The 16,260-nt window shown below is 38.9% G+C and overlaps 1 protein-coding gene across 2 annotated transcripts in view; it reads left to right on the forward strand.

The window, feature by feature from the left end:
* LOC117408423 (FERM domain-containing protein 3-like) overlaps positions 1-16,260 on the forward strand; it is a 130,750-nt gene that overhangs the window by 99,011 nt on the left and 15,479 nt on the right. The window contains exons 7-12 of one of the 2 annotated variants that reach the window (XM_034013398.3): positions 633-720; positions 1,591-1,679; positions 3,125-3,188; positions 7,880-7,915; positions 13,612-13,700; positions 14,698-14,772. In XM_034013398.3, coding sequence (XP_033869289.3) covers positions 633-720; positions 1,591-1,679; positions 3,125-3,188; positions 7,880-7,915; positions 13,612-13,700; positions 14,698-14,772 — 441 coding nt within the window. The remainder of the gene's footprint in view (positions 1-632; positions 721-1,590; positions 1,680-3,124; positions 3,189-7,879; positions 7,916-13,611; positions 13,701-14,697; positions 14,773-16,260) is intronic. The other variant, XM_034013399.3, reaches the window with a different exon arrangement.

Genomic DNA, 16,260 nt, shown 5'->3' on the forward strand with positions numbered 1-16,260 from the left:
CTCACAGCCGTAACATTGGAAACAAACAAAACCCTGCTGTACTGTAGATGTGGTGCTGCGTCATAGTTGAGCTCTCTGGGATAAATAAATTCCAGAATTACTTCGCTTCAACTGCATTTCTAATGGACGTTGTTTATGAACCGAACAGTGTTTATGACTTGGCTCCATGTTGTCTGGATTTTCTATGTGTGTGGGTTTGAGTGGATTATCACTGTTTGTGCTATTCTTGCTAGAAAGGTTTTGACTCCTTCCTTGGCTGCAGGTACTCAGATTAGACCCTCCCCCTTCAGCTATGGCACTAATTGAACAGGCGACTGACTCATGGCAACAGCGTCTTTAGGATGTATGCCTGATAGCTGCCTATGTCCTGCTTAAACAGGAGACCCATTCTTAATCAATGTTAAATTATGCACTGCCAGACTGTTGTGTCTACCTTTGAAGCATGTCTGTTATACATTTTACCAAACCAGCCACACAGCTTTAAACAAGCCTGGATGCAATGTCTTTGTTCTTTGTATTACACCTGGAAAAACAGACAAAGTAGTTAAAAAAACAACCCTACTAAATCAGCAGATGTATATTCTCTTTCTATGATCAATAGTAGACTTAACATGCTGTGTTTGATTTTTCAGAGGCCAGAGTCCAGCTCTTGCCGAATTAAATCTGCTCCAGAAAGCACATTCTTTAGAAACCTATGGGGTTGACCCTCACCCATGCAAGGTAATTTACCTGTTGTCCAACACTAGCGTGTCCAACACTGGGCTCTGAAAAAAATAGCGTTGTACGCACCAGCAATTTTTCTTTTCATTGTTAACAACTTTTTACACTTTCAACTTTTAATCTCTTTTCAAAATGGCCGCTTTAGTGCACTGGATTTTGAAATCTGTCCTCTAAATCACTCAAGGAAGAGCGATTAAAAAAAAACAAAAAAACATAAGCGCTCTGCTCTGGCTTTGTGTTCCGTACCACATCATGGATTGTTATTGCTGTCTTACCTGTTTGACAATGTCGGCAATAATCCTTACACTATTAGTGCACTAGAGCGGCCATTTTGAAAAGAGCTTTGAAACCAGTTCAAAGTTATAAGTGTAAAATGTTGTCAGGATGTTAACAATGAATATTTAAACAGTTGTAGCAACACGTGGGGACGTGTAATGCTGTATTTTTTCGGAACCCCGCTACTTAATCTTTAAGCTGTCTTTTGCCAATAATGTATGATTCAGAGTATTATACCAATTCAGTAGAAACACCCTTAAAAAGTAATACTTAAGCCAGTATGTGTATCTTCTAGTGATACATGATTTTTTCAAAGAGAAAATTCAGTATCATAGCCACCATTACCTTGAGTAAAAGACAACCCACCATAACCACCCCAGCTAGACACTTTGGCTATTGTTCAGGGTGGGTTGACATTTTATTCCATGGTAATGGTTGGCCCCCCGATCATTAGCCATTAAATAAAATATTAGTAATTACAATGCAAAACAAGAATAAACACTGTTGCTGTTCATGTTGCCCCTTTACAGTATGTGGTGCACTCCAGGCAATACAGGATGTGCTATGAATTGATGTTTTCTTTGTTTTCTTTAGGATTTTACTGGATCTACAGCTTTTTTAGGATTTACTGCCACAGGCTTTGTGGTTTTCCAGGGGAATAAGAGGATTCACATGTTAAAATGGTAATCACCTCTTATAAACCATCTTATTATGGTGTACAATGTGGGCGATGGGGAACTCATCAGCTTGGGAGCTGCAATCTAGTTCTTTTGAGCCTGTGCTCTCATATATGAAATAGCTTGGTAAGTACCTGTAGGGACCCCAGGTACCTGTTACACTCCCAGCTGTCCAATAAATAAAAAGCCATGCATCTCTTATCTCTCTGGTGGGGTTGAGAACAAACCACAGGCAAATAACCAACTCCTTAAGTTAAAAACATGTGTATAGCGTCCGGTTTTTGCATAAATTCAATTTTCAAAACATGTTAGGTTGGGTTCACCTTTTTTGAACCCACATCAGCCCCATACATGAATGCATACGGTGTGTTTCAGTAAATCTGTACTGTATCCATCCCCAACAGAGCATAATAATCAAAGTTACAATATCTGTGCCTGCCACCTGTATCCCTAAAAGGGTACCGCTTTCACATCAATGTAGACAAATGAACTCAAATGAACCTGTTTTTTGCACTAATGGACGTGTATTTTGCACTGCAAATGTATAACTTGTGCAGTTGATCTACTGTGTAAATTAAGGGACATGATCTTGCAAATAATTTTGGTCTCAGTCATTCATCTTTAAGCACATATTGTTTGATGAGGTGGTGCACTGGAGTGGAGAAGGGGCTCAGAGCCAATACAATTCCAAGGGCAACACTGGGTCTGTATATCAGGCATTGTTTCTCAACTAACAACCCTGATTAGGGAATATGCTGTAGCTTTGTTTACTGAATATATCATATGAATTTACCGGTACTGTGTCAATGTTCTTTGTCATTACTGTTTGCACGAGCTAAAACACTGGTCCATAGTATTTTAAACTTCAATTATCTCAAGGACCACATTATAGACGAAAAGCTCCTGCTGCTTCCTGGTACCTAATCACATCATGTGTCATAGTTCAAACTTATTCCAATGATCCAGCTGCAGTCTGACCATGTGACCCACAGCAGAAGTTTATCTATGGTGTTGTATTTGATGTGTATATCCTAAAAAGGATATTGTCTTATTGTGAAATAATGTGCCATGTATGGAACAAGAATCATTTATCCACATTTCAAAATCCTTTCATTAAGTAAACAAAGTCAATATTTACACAAGGAGTGTAGTAATTGATAATGATTAATCACCCATATGGAACAAATATATATGTTTCATATAACATTCTGAATGACTATTAGAAAACATATGTGTATCATATAGACTTATATTGGCCTTATGTGTATTGCCAGGAATATAGGACATATATATATGGTAAACGTCTACATATAAGATACCTTTGAAATTGTGTATGTCTACCCATTTAACTGAACTCTCATTAAGGTATAACACGTAGTTATTATAGCATCTAATAATATTTACATATTTAGGAATACATTTGGTTTGACAGCATCTGTTTTTGATTCCAGGGCTGATGTCAGCAAATTGAAATTTGAAGGGAAGACGTTTTACGTTATAGGCATTCAGAAAGAAGTAAGCTAAAGCCATTTATCAAGCTAATATAATATATAGTATTTCTTCAGAAGATTGTTCATTTTCTAAATGTTCTGGAATGTGTTTGCTTTAGAGCAGATTATTTATTACCCCATTGTTGTTCTTAACAATCTTTTTCTTATTGTGACTGTGACCAGGGTTTGTTTACCAGTGATGCATTACTAGTCCATAAGAAATCCAAGGGTCAGGTGTCTTTAACCACCAGTTAAAATACTAATACACTTAATCTATGTGTAATAATGATATATGCAGGACATATTGTAAGTCATGTGCTACAAAGTAGAGCTGGTATTTAGTAATTATATTTAATATAATTACCTGTAATGTTTTAGAGTGTGTATGCACAGTGTAACAAATCTTTTTTTTTTTTTTTGTTCCTGGGTAGTAAGTGTTATTTCCTAATTGCTTATGCCTCAAAAGTATAGAAAATGGCTATTATTCCCCACAAACTTTGCTTTTGTGACCAGGACAGTGATATTTTGAAATTTACCTATTTTCCAGAACATTCCAGATAGATTCAGTGCTGAGTAAACTTGGAGTAACTTCTAGAACTTTCTAGAACTTTCCAGTAATATAAATAGTAGTATAAATACAGGGGCCTTAAGCCCACCAGTTCAGTTTAGTTCCAGCTGCCTAAGTGAATACATATCTGCATTTTTCTGAGATGGCATCAAGAGGCTGCAATGGTGGCATTCCTGATGGGTCTCTGTCACAAAGACGGCCGGAGTGGGTGGCGTCAGACCAGAAACAGGAACACAAACGACAGACAGATGTGGAGTTTGGTGGAGCTGAGCGAATGCTTTCGCTCAGCATTTAATGAATAAACAGACAGAAAATAAACGTTTGTAACAAAACACAAAAACACGGCACTTGAGCCAAAATAAACAGACAAACAAAACGGACTACACAGACAAACACGGTGAGCTTCTTTTACTACTTATTTTGCTTTACAATACCCTCCGTCTCCTAACCCGTTCTCCAGTCACCGAACACCAACCACCAGTGAGTGAAAACATGCAGCTTTTATGCAGTTGTACCGAGATTCGATTGCTAGTCAATCATTCAATTGGAATCTCGGTACAACTGCACGTGAATTAATTAAAGTGCAATTCCCCGTGCTCACATACTATTACTTTTTACTTGCACGTGATGTGATGTGCCATCCCCGTGCCTAACTACAAATATACAATTTACACACACGTGAAACACAGACCGCTTATATCCCGTGTACCAATGCCTATACACCAACATTTACACACAACACGTAACATATAACATACACAGGGGGGGGCACTTTGCCACATATATCCCCCCTTGTGCAACGCACACATGGCCTCAATGGCCACCTCCCCCCTCAGTCCCAAAGTCCCGGAAGAGGGGGAAGCAAGTTGTTTCTGGGGGTGGCCATGGTGGAATGTCTGGCACCCCCCAATTCTTCGTGGCTGGCAGCTCCCTCTTCCGGGGCTTCAGCCACACTATCTGCTGCCGCGAAAGTGCAGCTGGGGGAGCTGGTCTCGTGACCTCCCCCTCTTTCTTTATGGCCGGCAGCTCCCCTTCATGGAGCTCCGGCCACAGTGTAGCGACCCGAGGCAAAGCAGAGGCCCCGGCGACCCCAGGCGAAGCAGGACCCTCGATGACCTCAGGCGACGGCAGCAGCAGCGGACCCTCGGGAGGTGGAGGCAGAGGCAGCTCCTGCTCCTCTCCCTCGGGTGGTGGAGGCAGAGGCAGCTCCTGCTCCTCTCCCTCGGGTGGTGGTGGAGGCAGAGGCAGCTCCTGCTCCTCTCCCTCGGGTGGTGGTGGAGGCAGAGGCAGCTCCTGCTCCTCTCCCTCGGGTGGTGGTGGTGGAGGCAGAGGCAGCTCCTGCTCCTCTCCCTCGGGTGGTGGTGGTGGAGGCAGAGGCAGCTCCTGCTCCTCTCCCTCGGGTGGTGGTGGTGGAGGCAGAGGCAGCTGCTGCTCCTCTCCCTCAGGTGGTGGAGGCAGAGGCAGCTCCTTCTCCTCTCCCTCGGGTGGTGGAGGCAGAGGCAGCTCCTGCTCCTCTCCCTCAGGTGGTGGAGGCAGAGGCAGCTCCTGCTCCTCTCCCTCGGGTGGTGGTGGCGCTGCCGGCTCCTCCGACAGCGGGGGTAGGGCTGGTGGCGCTGCCGGCTCCTCCGACAGCGGGGGTAGAGCTGGTGGCGGGCGTCTCCGCTGGGCTCCCTTCAGCAGCAAAAACAGCGGCTGCTGTGGAGCCTGAGCTTCACGCCCTCGTCCCTCCCAAAAAAAAATAGGGGTTTGGGCCTTCAGCTCCTCCCCTCCGGACACAGGACGCACTGGCTCCTCCCCTCCGGGCCGTGGGCGCACCGACTCCTCCCTCTCGGGCCGTGGACGCACCGACTCCTCCCTCTCGGGCCGTGGACGCACCGACTCCTCCCTCTCGGGCCGTGGACGCACCGACTCCTCCCTCTCGGGCCGTGGACGCACCGACTCCTCCCTCTTGGGCCGTGGACGCACCGACTCCTCCCTCTCGGGCCGTGGACGCACCGGCTCCTCCCTCTCGGGCCGTGGACGTTCGGGCTCCTCCCACTCGGGCTGTGGACATTCGGGCTCCTCCCACTCGGGCTGTGGACGTTCGGGCTCCTCCCACTCGGGCTGTGGACGTTCGGGCTCCTCCCACTCGGGCTGTGGACGTTCGGGCTCCTCCCGCTCAGGCATAGGACGTGGCAGCAAGGGCTCCTCTTCTTCATCCTGCATGGGGCATAGGGCCAACGTGTGCCCATATGCCCCACAGCCAGGGCACCACTCCCCCCATCCCAGTCTTTGGGCCATTGCCTGTAGGGTCCTGTGGACGGAGCAGGGTATGGTGGTGTGGCTAGTTTGGCCACAGTCGAAACACCACAGCCCTGCTTCCACCTTTCTCCCTTTGCCCTCCTGTGCTCTTCTCCAGCCTCTTCTCCCCATTTCATCTCCTTTGGTTTTTTTTTTTTTTTTCCCAAAAAAAAACTGCGGTTCCCGCTCTGGCCTGAGCCCTGGAGGCGCTGTTGTCCCGGTTCTGACACCACGTGTCACAAAGACGACCGGAGTGGGTGGCGTCAGACCAGAAACAGGAACACAAACGACAGACAGATGTGGAGTTTGGTGGAGCTGAGCGAATGCTTTCGCTCAGCATTTAATGAATAAACAGACAGAAAATAAACGTTTGTAACAAAACACAAAAACACGGCACTTGAGCCAAAATAAACAGACAAACAAAACGGACTACACAGACAAACACGGTGAGCTTCTTTTACTACTTATTTTGCTTTACAATACCCTCCGTCTCCTAACCCGTTCTCCAGTCACCGAACACCAACCACCAGTGAGTGAAAACATGCAGCTTTTATGCAGTTGTACCGAGATTCGATTGCTCGTCAATCATTCAATTGGAATCTCGGTACAACTGCACGTGAATTAATTAAAGTGCAATTCCCCGTGCTCACATACTATTACTTTTTACTTGCACGTGATGTGATGTGCCATCCCCGTGCCTAACTACAAATATACAATTTACACACACGTGAAACACAGACCGCTTATATCCCGTGTACCAATGCCTATACACCAACATTTACACACAACACGTAACATATAACATACACAGGGGGGGGCACTTTGCCACAGTCTCCAAGGCGGTTTTACCAAGTTTCCCTGCTATCTTTGCCTTTGGGACATCAGGGACACGAAGGCGCACTACCACAGGCGGGACTGGCCACAGCGGACCGAGTTCTCTGTGGGGAGGAACAACGTCAAGTGGGAGCCACTGGTGGACCCCCGGAAGGTGCTGATGCCACCACTGCACATCAAATTGGGCCTTATGAAACAATTTGTCAGAGCTCTAGATAAGGAGTCGGCAGCCTTCAAGTACCTTCAAGACTTCTTCCCTAAGCTGTCTGAGGCAAAGGTCAAAGCCGGCGTCTTCGTCGGACCACAGATAAAGAAGATCCTGGAGTGCAATGAATTCCCCAAGAAGCTCACTAGTAAGGAGAAAGCGGTTTGGAACAGCTTTGTCGCAGTGGTTCGGGGCTTCCTGGGCAATCACAAGGCCGAAAACTATGTGGAGCTGGTTGAGACTCTGGTGAAGAACTACGGCACAATGGGCTGTAGGATGTCCCTCAAAGTCCATATCCTTGATGCTCATCTTGATAAATTCAAGGAGAACATGGGAGCGTACTCAGAGGAGCAAGGCGAGCGCTTCCACCAGGATATACTGGACTTTGAACGCCGCTACCAAGGACAGTATAACGAGAACATGATGGGAGACTACATTTGGGGGCTGATTCGTGAAAGTGATTTACAGTATAATCGTAAATCTCGAAAAACTACTCACTCACTAAATCTTTTGTAGTCATTTTTGTATTACTTTAGTATAAATACATGTTAATTTGAATTCATATGTTGTTTTTTTCTGACTTTATGTGAACGAAAAGACACAAATTCGCCCGTTTTCTCTTTGGAAATAGGTAAATTTCAAAATATCACTGTCCTGGTCACAAAAGCAAAGTTTGTGGGGAATAATAACCATTTTCTATACTTTTGAGGCATAAGCAATTAGGAAATAACACTTACTACCCAGGAACAAAAATTGTGTTACATAGTGTAATGTTTTCCATGTTGTTCTTATTTCATTCTATAAAATGAATGATTCGTTTATATTACAGATCTCCTTCAAAGGCAGGATGCAATGTAATAAACTGGTGGGTCAGAGATCATTGAAGGCCAAATAGCCTCGATAGCCCCTTGGTTCTATCAAATTACATTTCCAAGAGTGGAACTACAGTAGAACGCCAATAACCAAACTCATATATCTGAAAAAGGAACGGTTTGAGCTACCAAACAATTACACCCACCATTGCCACTAAAGAGCAACTTGTTACAGGTGTGAAATATCAATTATCTTACCCAACAAGAATCATGTATTTTATATATACAGTTAGATATAGAGCATTAGAACATGGTTCTAGGAGCACTACTGAGGCCACAAGGGTGCTTTATAATGGAAAATTGTATACAAAGTGATTTTAAACAACACGAATAATAGTAATACATTAGTTACAGTAAGATGGCTGGTATTTCATACTCATAAGAAGTTGTTAGCCCTACTAATACACAAATACAAATTAAAATATGTTATTGAAGTGAAGAGAAAACAGAAAATCTATCATCTTGCTTATCTGGTTGTTTGGTTCTCACAATGAATATATAAGATTGAATTTGTTACAAATCTCTACTGTTGCTTACTTTAATATTTGAACATGTCTATATGTCTCCATCTTTTTGTTATACTTTTAAAAACTCATAGCAGGCCAGATTAACTCAGCTTTTGGTCCAGTTGTTTCTCAACAGTTTATATGTATTTTTTAAAAACATAAGTCCAGTAGCTCTAGTCCAATTTATATCTATATGCAGTTTACATATGGTACACAGTGTCTTTAAACAAGATCTGTGCTGGATTCAGTCTTCTGTAGTTCCCTCTCTCCCAGCATGGCAGTCTTGCTTGCAGAACAAAACATCATGAACTTTGTGTTTAAACACTCAATGCACTCACCTTTTTCCATTTCACACTTTTTATTATTTTACTACTCGTGCATCTCCCTTGGAACCATTGCAAAACTATAATATAATTTAAAGGGTCCACTGTTGCAAATTCATAATTTAACATTCAAATGTGATTTGCATGTAGTAAATGTTACCCTGTAATAGACAGTCAACCTCATATGTCATTGATATACAAAGGAATCCCTCTATTATTACCACAACACAATACGACCGCCAATGGGAAAGAGTAAAATGGTTTTACTAGAGAACTGGTCCATCAGATTGAAAGGGACTGACAATGAGTGGTCTTAATGCTAAACTGGTCTTTGTGTTAACCTAGCTAGAAGCATTGATTATATATAAGTAAATATTTGATAATAAGTACTTATGTAGTACTTTTTATTGTATTGTCTACTTCTGTATTGTTTGTAGTTAAATGTGTTGCTTGTGGTTTCTAGTTAAAGTGATTGTAGCTTAAAAATGATTATTTTAAAATGAATTCTATAAATCTTACCTATTGTGCATCCCATTCGTTAAATGTCTCAAATGTCTAGTTTAAAAAGAAACATTTGCTATTGTAAACATGTATTTTAAAACAGGATATCTGATTATCTGATACTGCACTTGATTAAAGAAACCTCTGTGTGATATCAATGCTTTCAGATAGTGTTCGACTCGCTTGGTCATTTCACCTGGAGTGTAAAATGTTCCCCACCCCTTGAATGGCTTATTTCCTGTCAATAACCAATCAGCTGCTTACCTTATTGACTGATATGCTTTCAGCCAGAAGACACTGCTTGGTGAAATGACTCAAGCGCAAGTTTAACCCATTTCCTATAAAAAGCATAGAAAACTGAAACTTCCTTGAACCTAAAGTAGAACCACACCAGATATAATTGAATATACATGTTTGCTGTAATGTGTGTTTCTTTCAAAACTGCATTTAAAACCTATGCAGCTAATGCAAAATAGGTAAGAATTATGGAAGTATTTCATTAGCCACAGTTACTTCAATCTATCCCTAGGCTAGGATGGCCGGTGTCCTAGGAAATAAGTTGATCAAGCTCTAGAATTTAAAGGGGAGGTTCCATTGTTTCCAATGTCTACAAGCTTAGGCTGGGAAATAAGTGGATTGAGCCCAGGAAATAAGTTGCTTGGATATATTAACAAACAATAAATAATGTAAAATTAATTTGGTAAGTATAATTTATATAAATGAGTAGATCGGATGTGTTTGACAGCATGACACTAGATAAGGGAATGTGAATATCGCTGTAATATATATTAGCAACAAATACATCATTTTAAATGAAATTTGTAAGTAGCCTGTGATATTAATGTGTATTTCTGTTTGTGTAACAAATGTTAACTAGCAAAATGTGTTACATATTTAACATTATTCTGGAGGTATTCTTGTTTTGGGAAGCACTGCATGGACAGGTATGCGAGCGATTTTCCAAAAATTAAAGCATGAGTTTCAGTCATAGAAAAAATTGAGCTCCATGCTGCGATTACTAACTAGGCCATGGTGCACATCAATTACATGATGAAAAATGTTGCTTATACCGTATTATTATTTTGTATTGTGCGCTTTGTTTGTTGTTTCATTTATTTTTACATGCAGTACTTTGTATAATTAGGACAGAAAACGAACAGGAGACTGGTTATCATCATGCATGTATTTCAATTACAAGTTTGGGAAGAAACAATACATGAATTAGTTAAAAACTAAAGAGTTAACGTATTTGCTAAACCGTGGTAAATACCTGTAGTTCTATGGGAGGTGAAAGTAACACAAATTAAATAATGAATGACAATTCATTAATGTTAAATTTAAGCAAGTATCAAATATTGAATTTTAACATCAAATGATAAATACTAGCATTAAAACTAGCATTAAATATTAAATTAATGTATCAAATATTACATTTTAACGTCAAATGTTACATTTTAACATCAAATAATAAATTCAACATTGAATATTAAATGCAAGTATTGACTTTTAAATAATACCATCGAATGTTGAATGCAACAGTCGAATGTTAAAAACAAGCATCAAACATTAAATATGAGCATTATCCATTTAATGTGCCTTTTATCCATTTGGTGTGCACTTTGTCATTCGATGTGGTTTTCATCCATTTGATGCATGCACTTGCAAACTGTCAATCAATCCAATCTGCCCCGCCCATTCCCACCCCTTCCACATCGGGGAGATCGGTGTTCCTCCTTGTTACCTGTTAACCTGTTCAGCCAATGAGAGGCTTCGATTTTCAAACTGAAATACGGCATCTGTCCTGTGCCGTCTGTAGAAATTAAAAAGGGCCTTGTTGTTTTACCTGTTTTGTGTGTAAAAAAAGTTGCATATTAAACAAAGTTATTAAGACTTGCGGTTGTTTTTACAACGGTTGTTATTTTATTAGGTTCATATGGCTGAAGCTGCTTGGTCCGACATAGCGACCCAGCTACAGAACTACGCTCGACAAAAAATTATTCTAGCGAGAAATATGCTAGAAACTAATACCAGTGATGATACTGTTTTGTACATTTTAGAGTGGTTTCAAAGTATTTTGATTAATTCAGTGGCAAGTGGAAAATGGGATTGATTGACAGTTTGCAAGTGCATGCATCGAATGAATAAAAACCACATCGAATGACAAAGTGCACAATGAATGGATGAAAGGCACTTTAAATGGATAAAGCTCATATTTAATGTTAGTTTTTAACATTCGACTGGTGCATTTAACATTCGATGGTGGTATTTAACATTCAATACTTGCATTTAATATTCAATATTGAATTTATTATTTGATGTTAAAATTTAACATTTGAATCATGAATTTAATATTTAATGCTAGTATTTATTATCTGATGCTAAAATTCAATATGCGATTCTTGCTTAAATTTAACATTTAATGAATTGTCATTCATTATTTAATGTTTGTTACTTTCACCTCCAATATAGTTCAATACTAACCAGGATAGGACCTTATTGACAACGATGTTATAGAAACATAAAAAGACAGAGGTTTAAAACAGTTTACCATAGAAACAGTCGTCGATCACACATTTTAAAGTTCATACGAAAAGACAGTGGCACGAACACACACCAACATACACAGTTCTGAAAATAAAACGGTCAGATAAAAAGAAAATGCAGTGAACCTCCCCTTTAATCAAACTGTTGCCCTGCCTTACTTTTGCCAAGTTTTGCATTACTGTGCTTGCGCGGTCAACTTATTTTCTACAACACTGGCTTATCTTCACCTTATAAAACTGCACAGCAGCTTTAACCCCTTCAACTTCAGATGTAAAAATGAAGCAATCTTAAGTGGTATTTTTACCCCTGAAATTGCTATAAAATACTATTAGAAAGAAAACAAAGTATAAATCAATGATATATAACATTTCCATTAACCCTTTAAGCCTCTGTGTACAGTAGAACACACACATTTGATATGTACTTTTTGTTTTTTAACAATAAAAAGATGTATTTTTTAAAAGAATAACACAAACAGTAACATAAAGCCTGTATTTGCAAACAGTATAATACATACAAAACACAAGCTTTCTGAAGAATAACATTTTTATAAGCAGGATAACATACAGATGCAAGATTTGTGATGAATAAAAAAAACTTTCTTTAACAATAACATGCACATTATTTCTATATGAAATACTTGCTTGTTTGTTGTTGGTGCAAGCGCATATTCCTCTATTGCTGTATACTCTGGTGCAAAATCAAAGGACGGTTTCAGCTCCAGGTCTTCATCATCATCATCATCCATTTCACAAAATAAAACCTTCTTTCAAAGTTATTAATTTCAAAATACCCAATCACGCATCAAACTCTTCTTACCCCCCCCCAGCCCCCCCCCCCCCGACTTCAATACAAACATTCCACAGCACCAATACAGCACGCATACTGACAGACAAGGCTGAAAGAAACCCCATAGAACAGACGTCAGACCTTGACATACACAGGTATGGCATTGTACTGCAAGGGCTCTGTCTTTTGATGTAGCTGCGTAAGTCCTGGAGCTGATGTGGTTAAGGGGAAATGGTTGTTATCTGCAAGTTTGCAGCCTGCATTAATCTTGTCAGATTTGTAGCCCTTTCCTTGCATCACAAGCAGGTGGTGATACTGTTGTGGTGACAAACAGTGGGCCCTATTTATAAAGCTCCTTTAAAGTTATTTAATGAATGTTTTTGTTTGTGAACTGGGCTCAATAATCATTCTAGTTCACAAATTGCATAAACAGTTGAATAAGATATAATGAACATGTCGGATACAATTAAACATTCCATTCCATTAGGATGGTCATCGAGACTGAAGGAGTTTAACCTTATCCGTTCTGCCTAATAACCTGCATATTGCTTTTCAATGACCATTTTTCATTTTTGTGAAACCAGATGTTTTTTTTTGGGGTAATTAAGTGTGAAATGTGTTTTTTCAAGTGCCCATTGCTAGCACAGCTCTTTGTGCAAAGTGACACTGAACTTAAATGCTTCAGTTAGGCATGATAATGATTTGCAGGCTGTGCTATTCCTGTACTTATGCATGAATTCACTTTTAAATGCCGTTATGATTGCATATTACCCAAATCCAAGGGTATAGTTTGATAAACGATTGAGATTGATTACTTACGAATCCACAGTTAACATGCATGAACCCACTGTTGACATGCATTGAAAGCATAGCATATGAGCAAGTTTAGTCACATCCTATACTTTCACTAAGAGAATATTTACTTTAAATGCCTGCAACAATTTTTTCTTTTCAAAACTGTTTTTCAAAAAAAAAAAAAAAAAAAACAGCTGAGCCCTAATATACTTTATTTTTTGTAATCATCAGAAGAAGCTAGTGCTGACATTCCACACGTCTTCACCTGCTGCCTGCAAGCATCTCTGGAAGTGCGGGGTGGAGAACCAGGCTTTCTACAAGTATGTATTGTAGCGTTGTTTAACTTCACACACAGACAAAATGAAGCAGGGAAGTTCAAACCTTCATCCTTTTAAAAAAAACACTAATTCCATCCTTGATTCGTAAAACACGGAACAGCTTTCAACATTTGTGTAAGCAAAACTTTTGAAATAGAAAAGTTGGACACAAACAGCCTTTCTGCTTTACAAAGCATGCCTTATTTGAAATACATTAAAATTATGTTTTATTTGGAAAATTCAAAAAGCGATATAACTTCCTTGTTTTCACGTTTTTTCAAATTTGCCAATAAAAAGTATTGATACCGATACCAAAATGAGGAAGTAACTGGAACACACATTACAATGAAATGTCTTGGCATGGCCCTCTTTCATCCCCTGACAGCACACTCCTGGGAGCTCAATATGTAGAATGCTGTTGATACAAATCTCCAGCTGAGTCATTTACCTAATTACACCAGCTGTCCTTTAAATGATAGGCCTTCATCTCATTAGGCACTCTAAATAAAGATGTTGATTTTGGAACCTACTACAGACCGTAATACCTACATGTTGAATTTTCCAACTTGCTAGGTCTTCTATTACAGTGAATCATATTCGTGATAATAATTGCAGAAAGGTCAAACAGCCAGTTTCATTTGTGTAATATCCACTATCAAGTTTGTTCAACAATAAGTCAAGTCATATCCTAGAGGCCTTAATATGTGCGATTCATTTTTTTATTTTTTTTTTATTTTTTTGGTGTATAGAAACTTATATTGTTTAAAAATCATGTAAAACATGTGATTTAAGTGTCATAGTAACACTTTTGGTGTGTTTTATCAAGTATGGGAATATATTTATTTATTCATGTTGAAAGCAGGGGGTGTAGGTCCTGATGGGAAATAAAAGGAATTGAGGGAGGGGAAAGCATGGCCATAACATGCTCTATACACAGCTAGATATTTAATGATCTCTTTTATCATTTTTTTTTCTTATATGGCTTTTTTTCTCTTAATAGATGTGCAAAGTCCAGTCAGATTAAAACTATGTCCAGCAGTAATATATTTTTTAAAGGCAGCCGATTCCGATACAGGTGAGCTATTTACATTTCTATATCTTTTTCTAGAATATTTCTTAACGAGTGATGATATGATCCATAAATAGTGAGTGTTTTATGTAAACATTAGGAGAATTGCCAGACAGAGTTATGCTTTTGTTGAACTAATTTATTTTTAAATAGAGATGGGCATCAATATCGATATTGTTAGATATTGATAATAATTTCCATATCGCGATATAGATTTTAATAAAATAAATTGCTAAATACTGCTAAAAATACAAATGCAGTATAATCAAGTTTATTTTATATTAAGATACAATAAACTCTATACATACCAATCATTGTCAAACAAAGAAACACCACACACAAGTGTTATTTAACCGTTTTATTCCATTGATTGGCATTTGGGTACCAAACGCTGTTTGCATGCTGCATTAAGTCTCTGGCTGACGTAATAAAGACAATGTTAAAACAAGCTTTGCATTAAGCCTTTTCTTAACTGACAGGATATCAATGTTTTACAGAAAACAGTAACACACAACGAGCGGCAAGTACACCTTAATAATAATAACTGTGGTGACTATTCTTCTCAGGAACTAAATCGGAAAAAAACTCTGTGGTCCATTAATAATAATAACCGTGTAGCTTCCAATACGGAATACTTTATCTACAGTTATTGTGCAAATCTAGTTTTTGTTTTTTTGTTTATTTTTACCAAATAGATCAAATAAGTATAAGTAATAAGTATATTTGAAAATATAAAGAAAATGTGCAAGGTGCAAAGTACACAATTAAATCAGTATGAGAAAAACATTACACACACTTACGAAATGTTTACCTATTTTGTTTTGGGTTAAATAAAAAATATTTGTGGAGCACATTAAGTAAGTGTGCTAATGCTTCCTCCTTTGAATGAAATATTTCATTGGCAGAGTTTTCTCCTGCTTTGGTAAAGAAATTCCACACATGTTGCTTTGCTTGGTGCCATGTTTTAAAACAACAGCGGAATATGGCCAATAGATGTCGGAAAGAATCCCAAAGCATGAAGCGCATTTAACATTAATAACTATATTCAAACTGAGATGTTTATTATTATTATTATTATTATTATTATTATTATTATTATTATTATTATTATTATTATTATTTATAGTACTTAAAAAGTACTAGAAATACTTGATTTACTTGATTTTTATTTTGGTACCTGGTTCCAGTTGTTTTGGACGACTTCTTTGTTTTAGAAGACTTCGATATTATCAATATCAATATCGAAATACATGCACAATATCGATATACAATTTTCATACCGTTTCCCACCACTAATATTAAAATACATATAGAAAATTTTATTTTCCATATTTTTTTCCCCATCTGTTTGTTATAATGTTTGTAACCAATCAGAATGGTTTCAAGTAACAACAACAACAAAAATGGCAAAACCAAACAGGCCATTAAGCAAGATGGCAGCCAATACGGTTCTTTATGAAAAAAAAATGTTCACAAAGATGCCTTCATTCCAAA

This window comes from Acipenser ruthenus, chromosome 2, assembly GCF_902713425.1.
Source record: "Acipenser ruthenus chromosome 2, fAciRut3.2 maternal haplotype, whole genome shotgun sequence".
Classification (NCBI taxonomy): Eukaryota; Metazoa; Chordata; class Actinopteri; order Acipenseriformes; family Acipenseridae; genus Acipenser; species Acipenser ruthenus.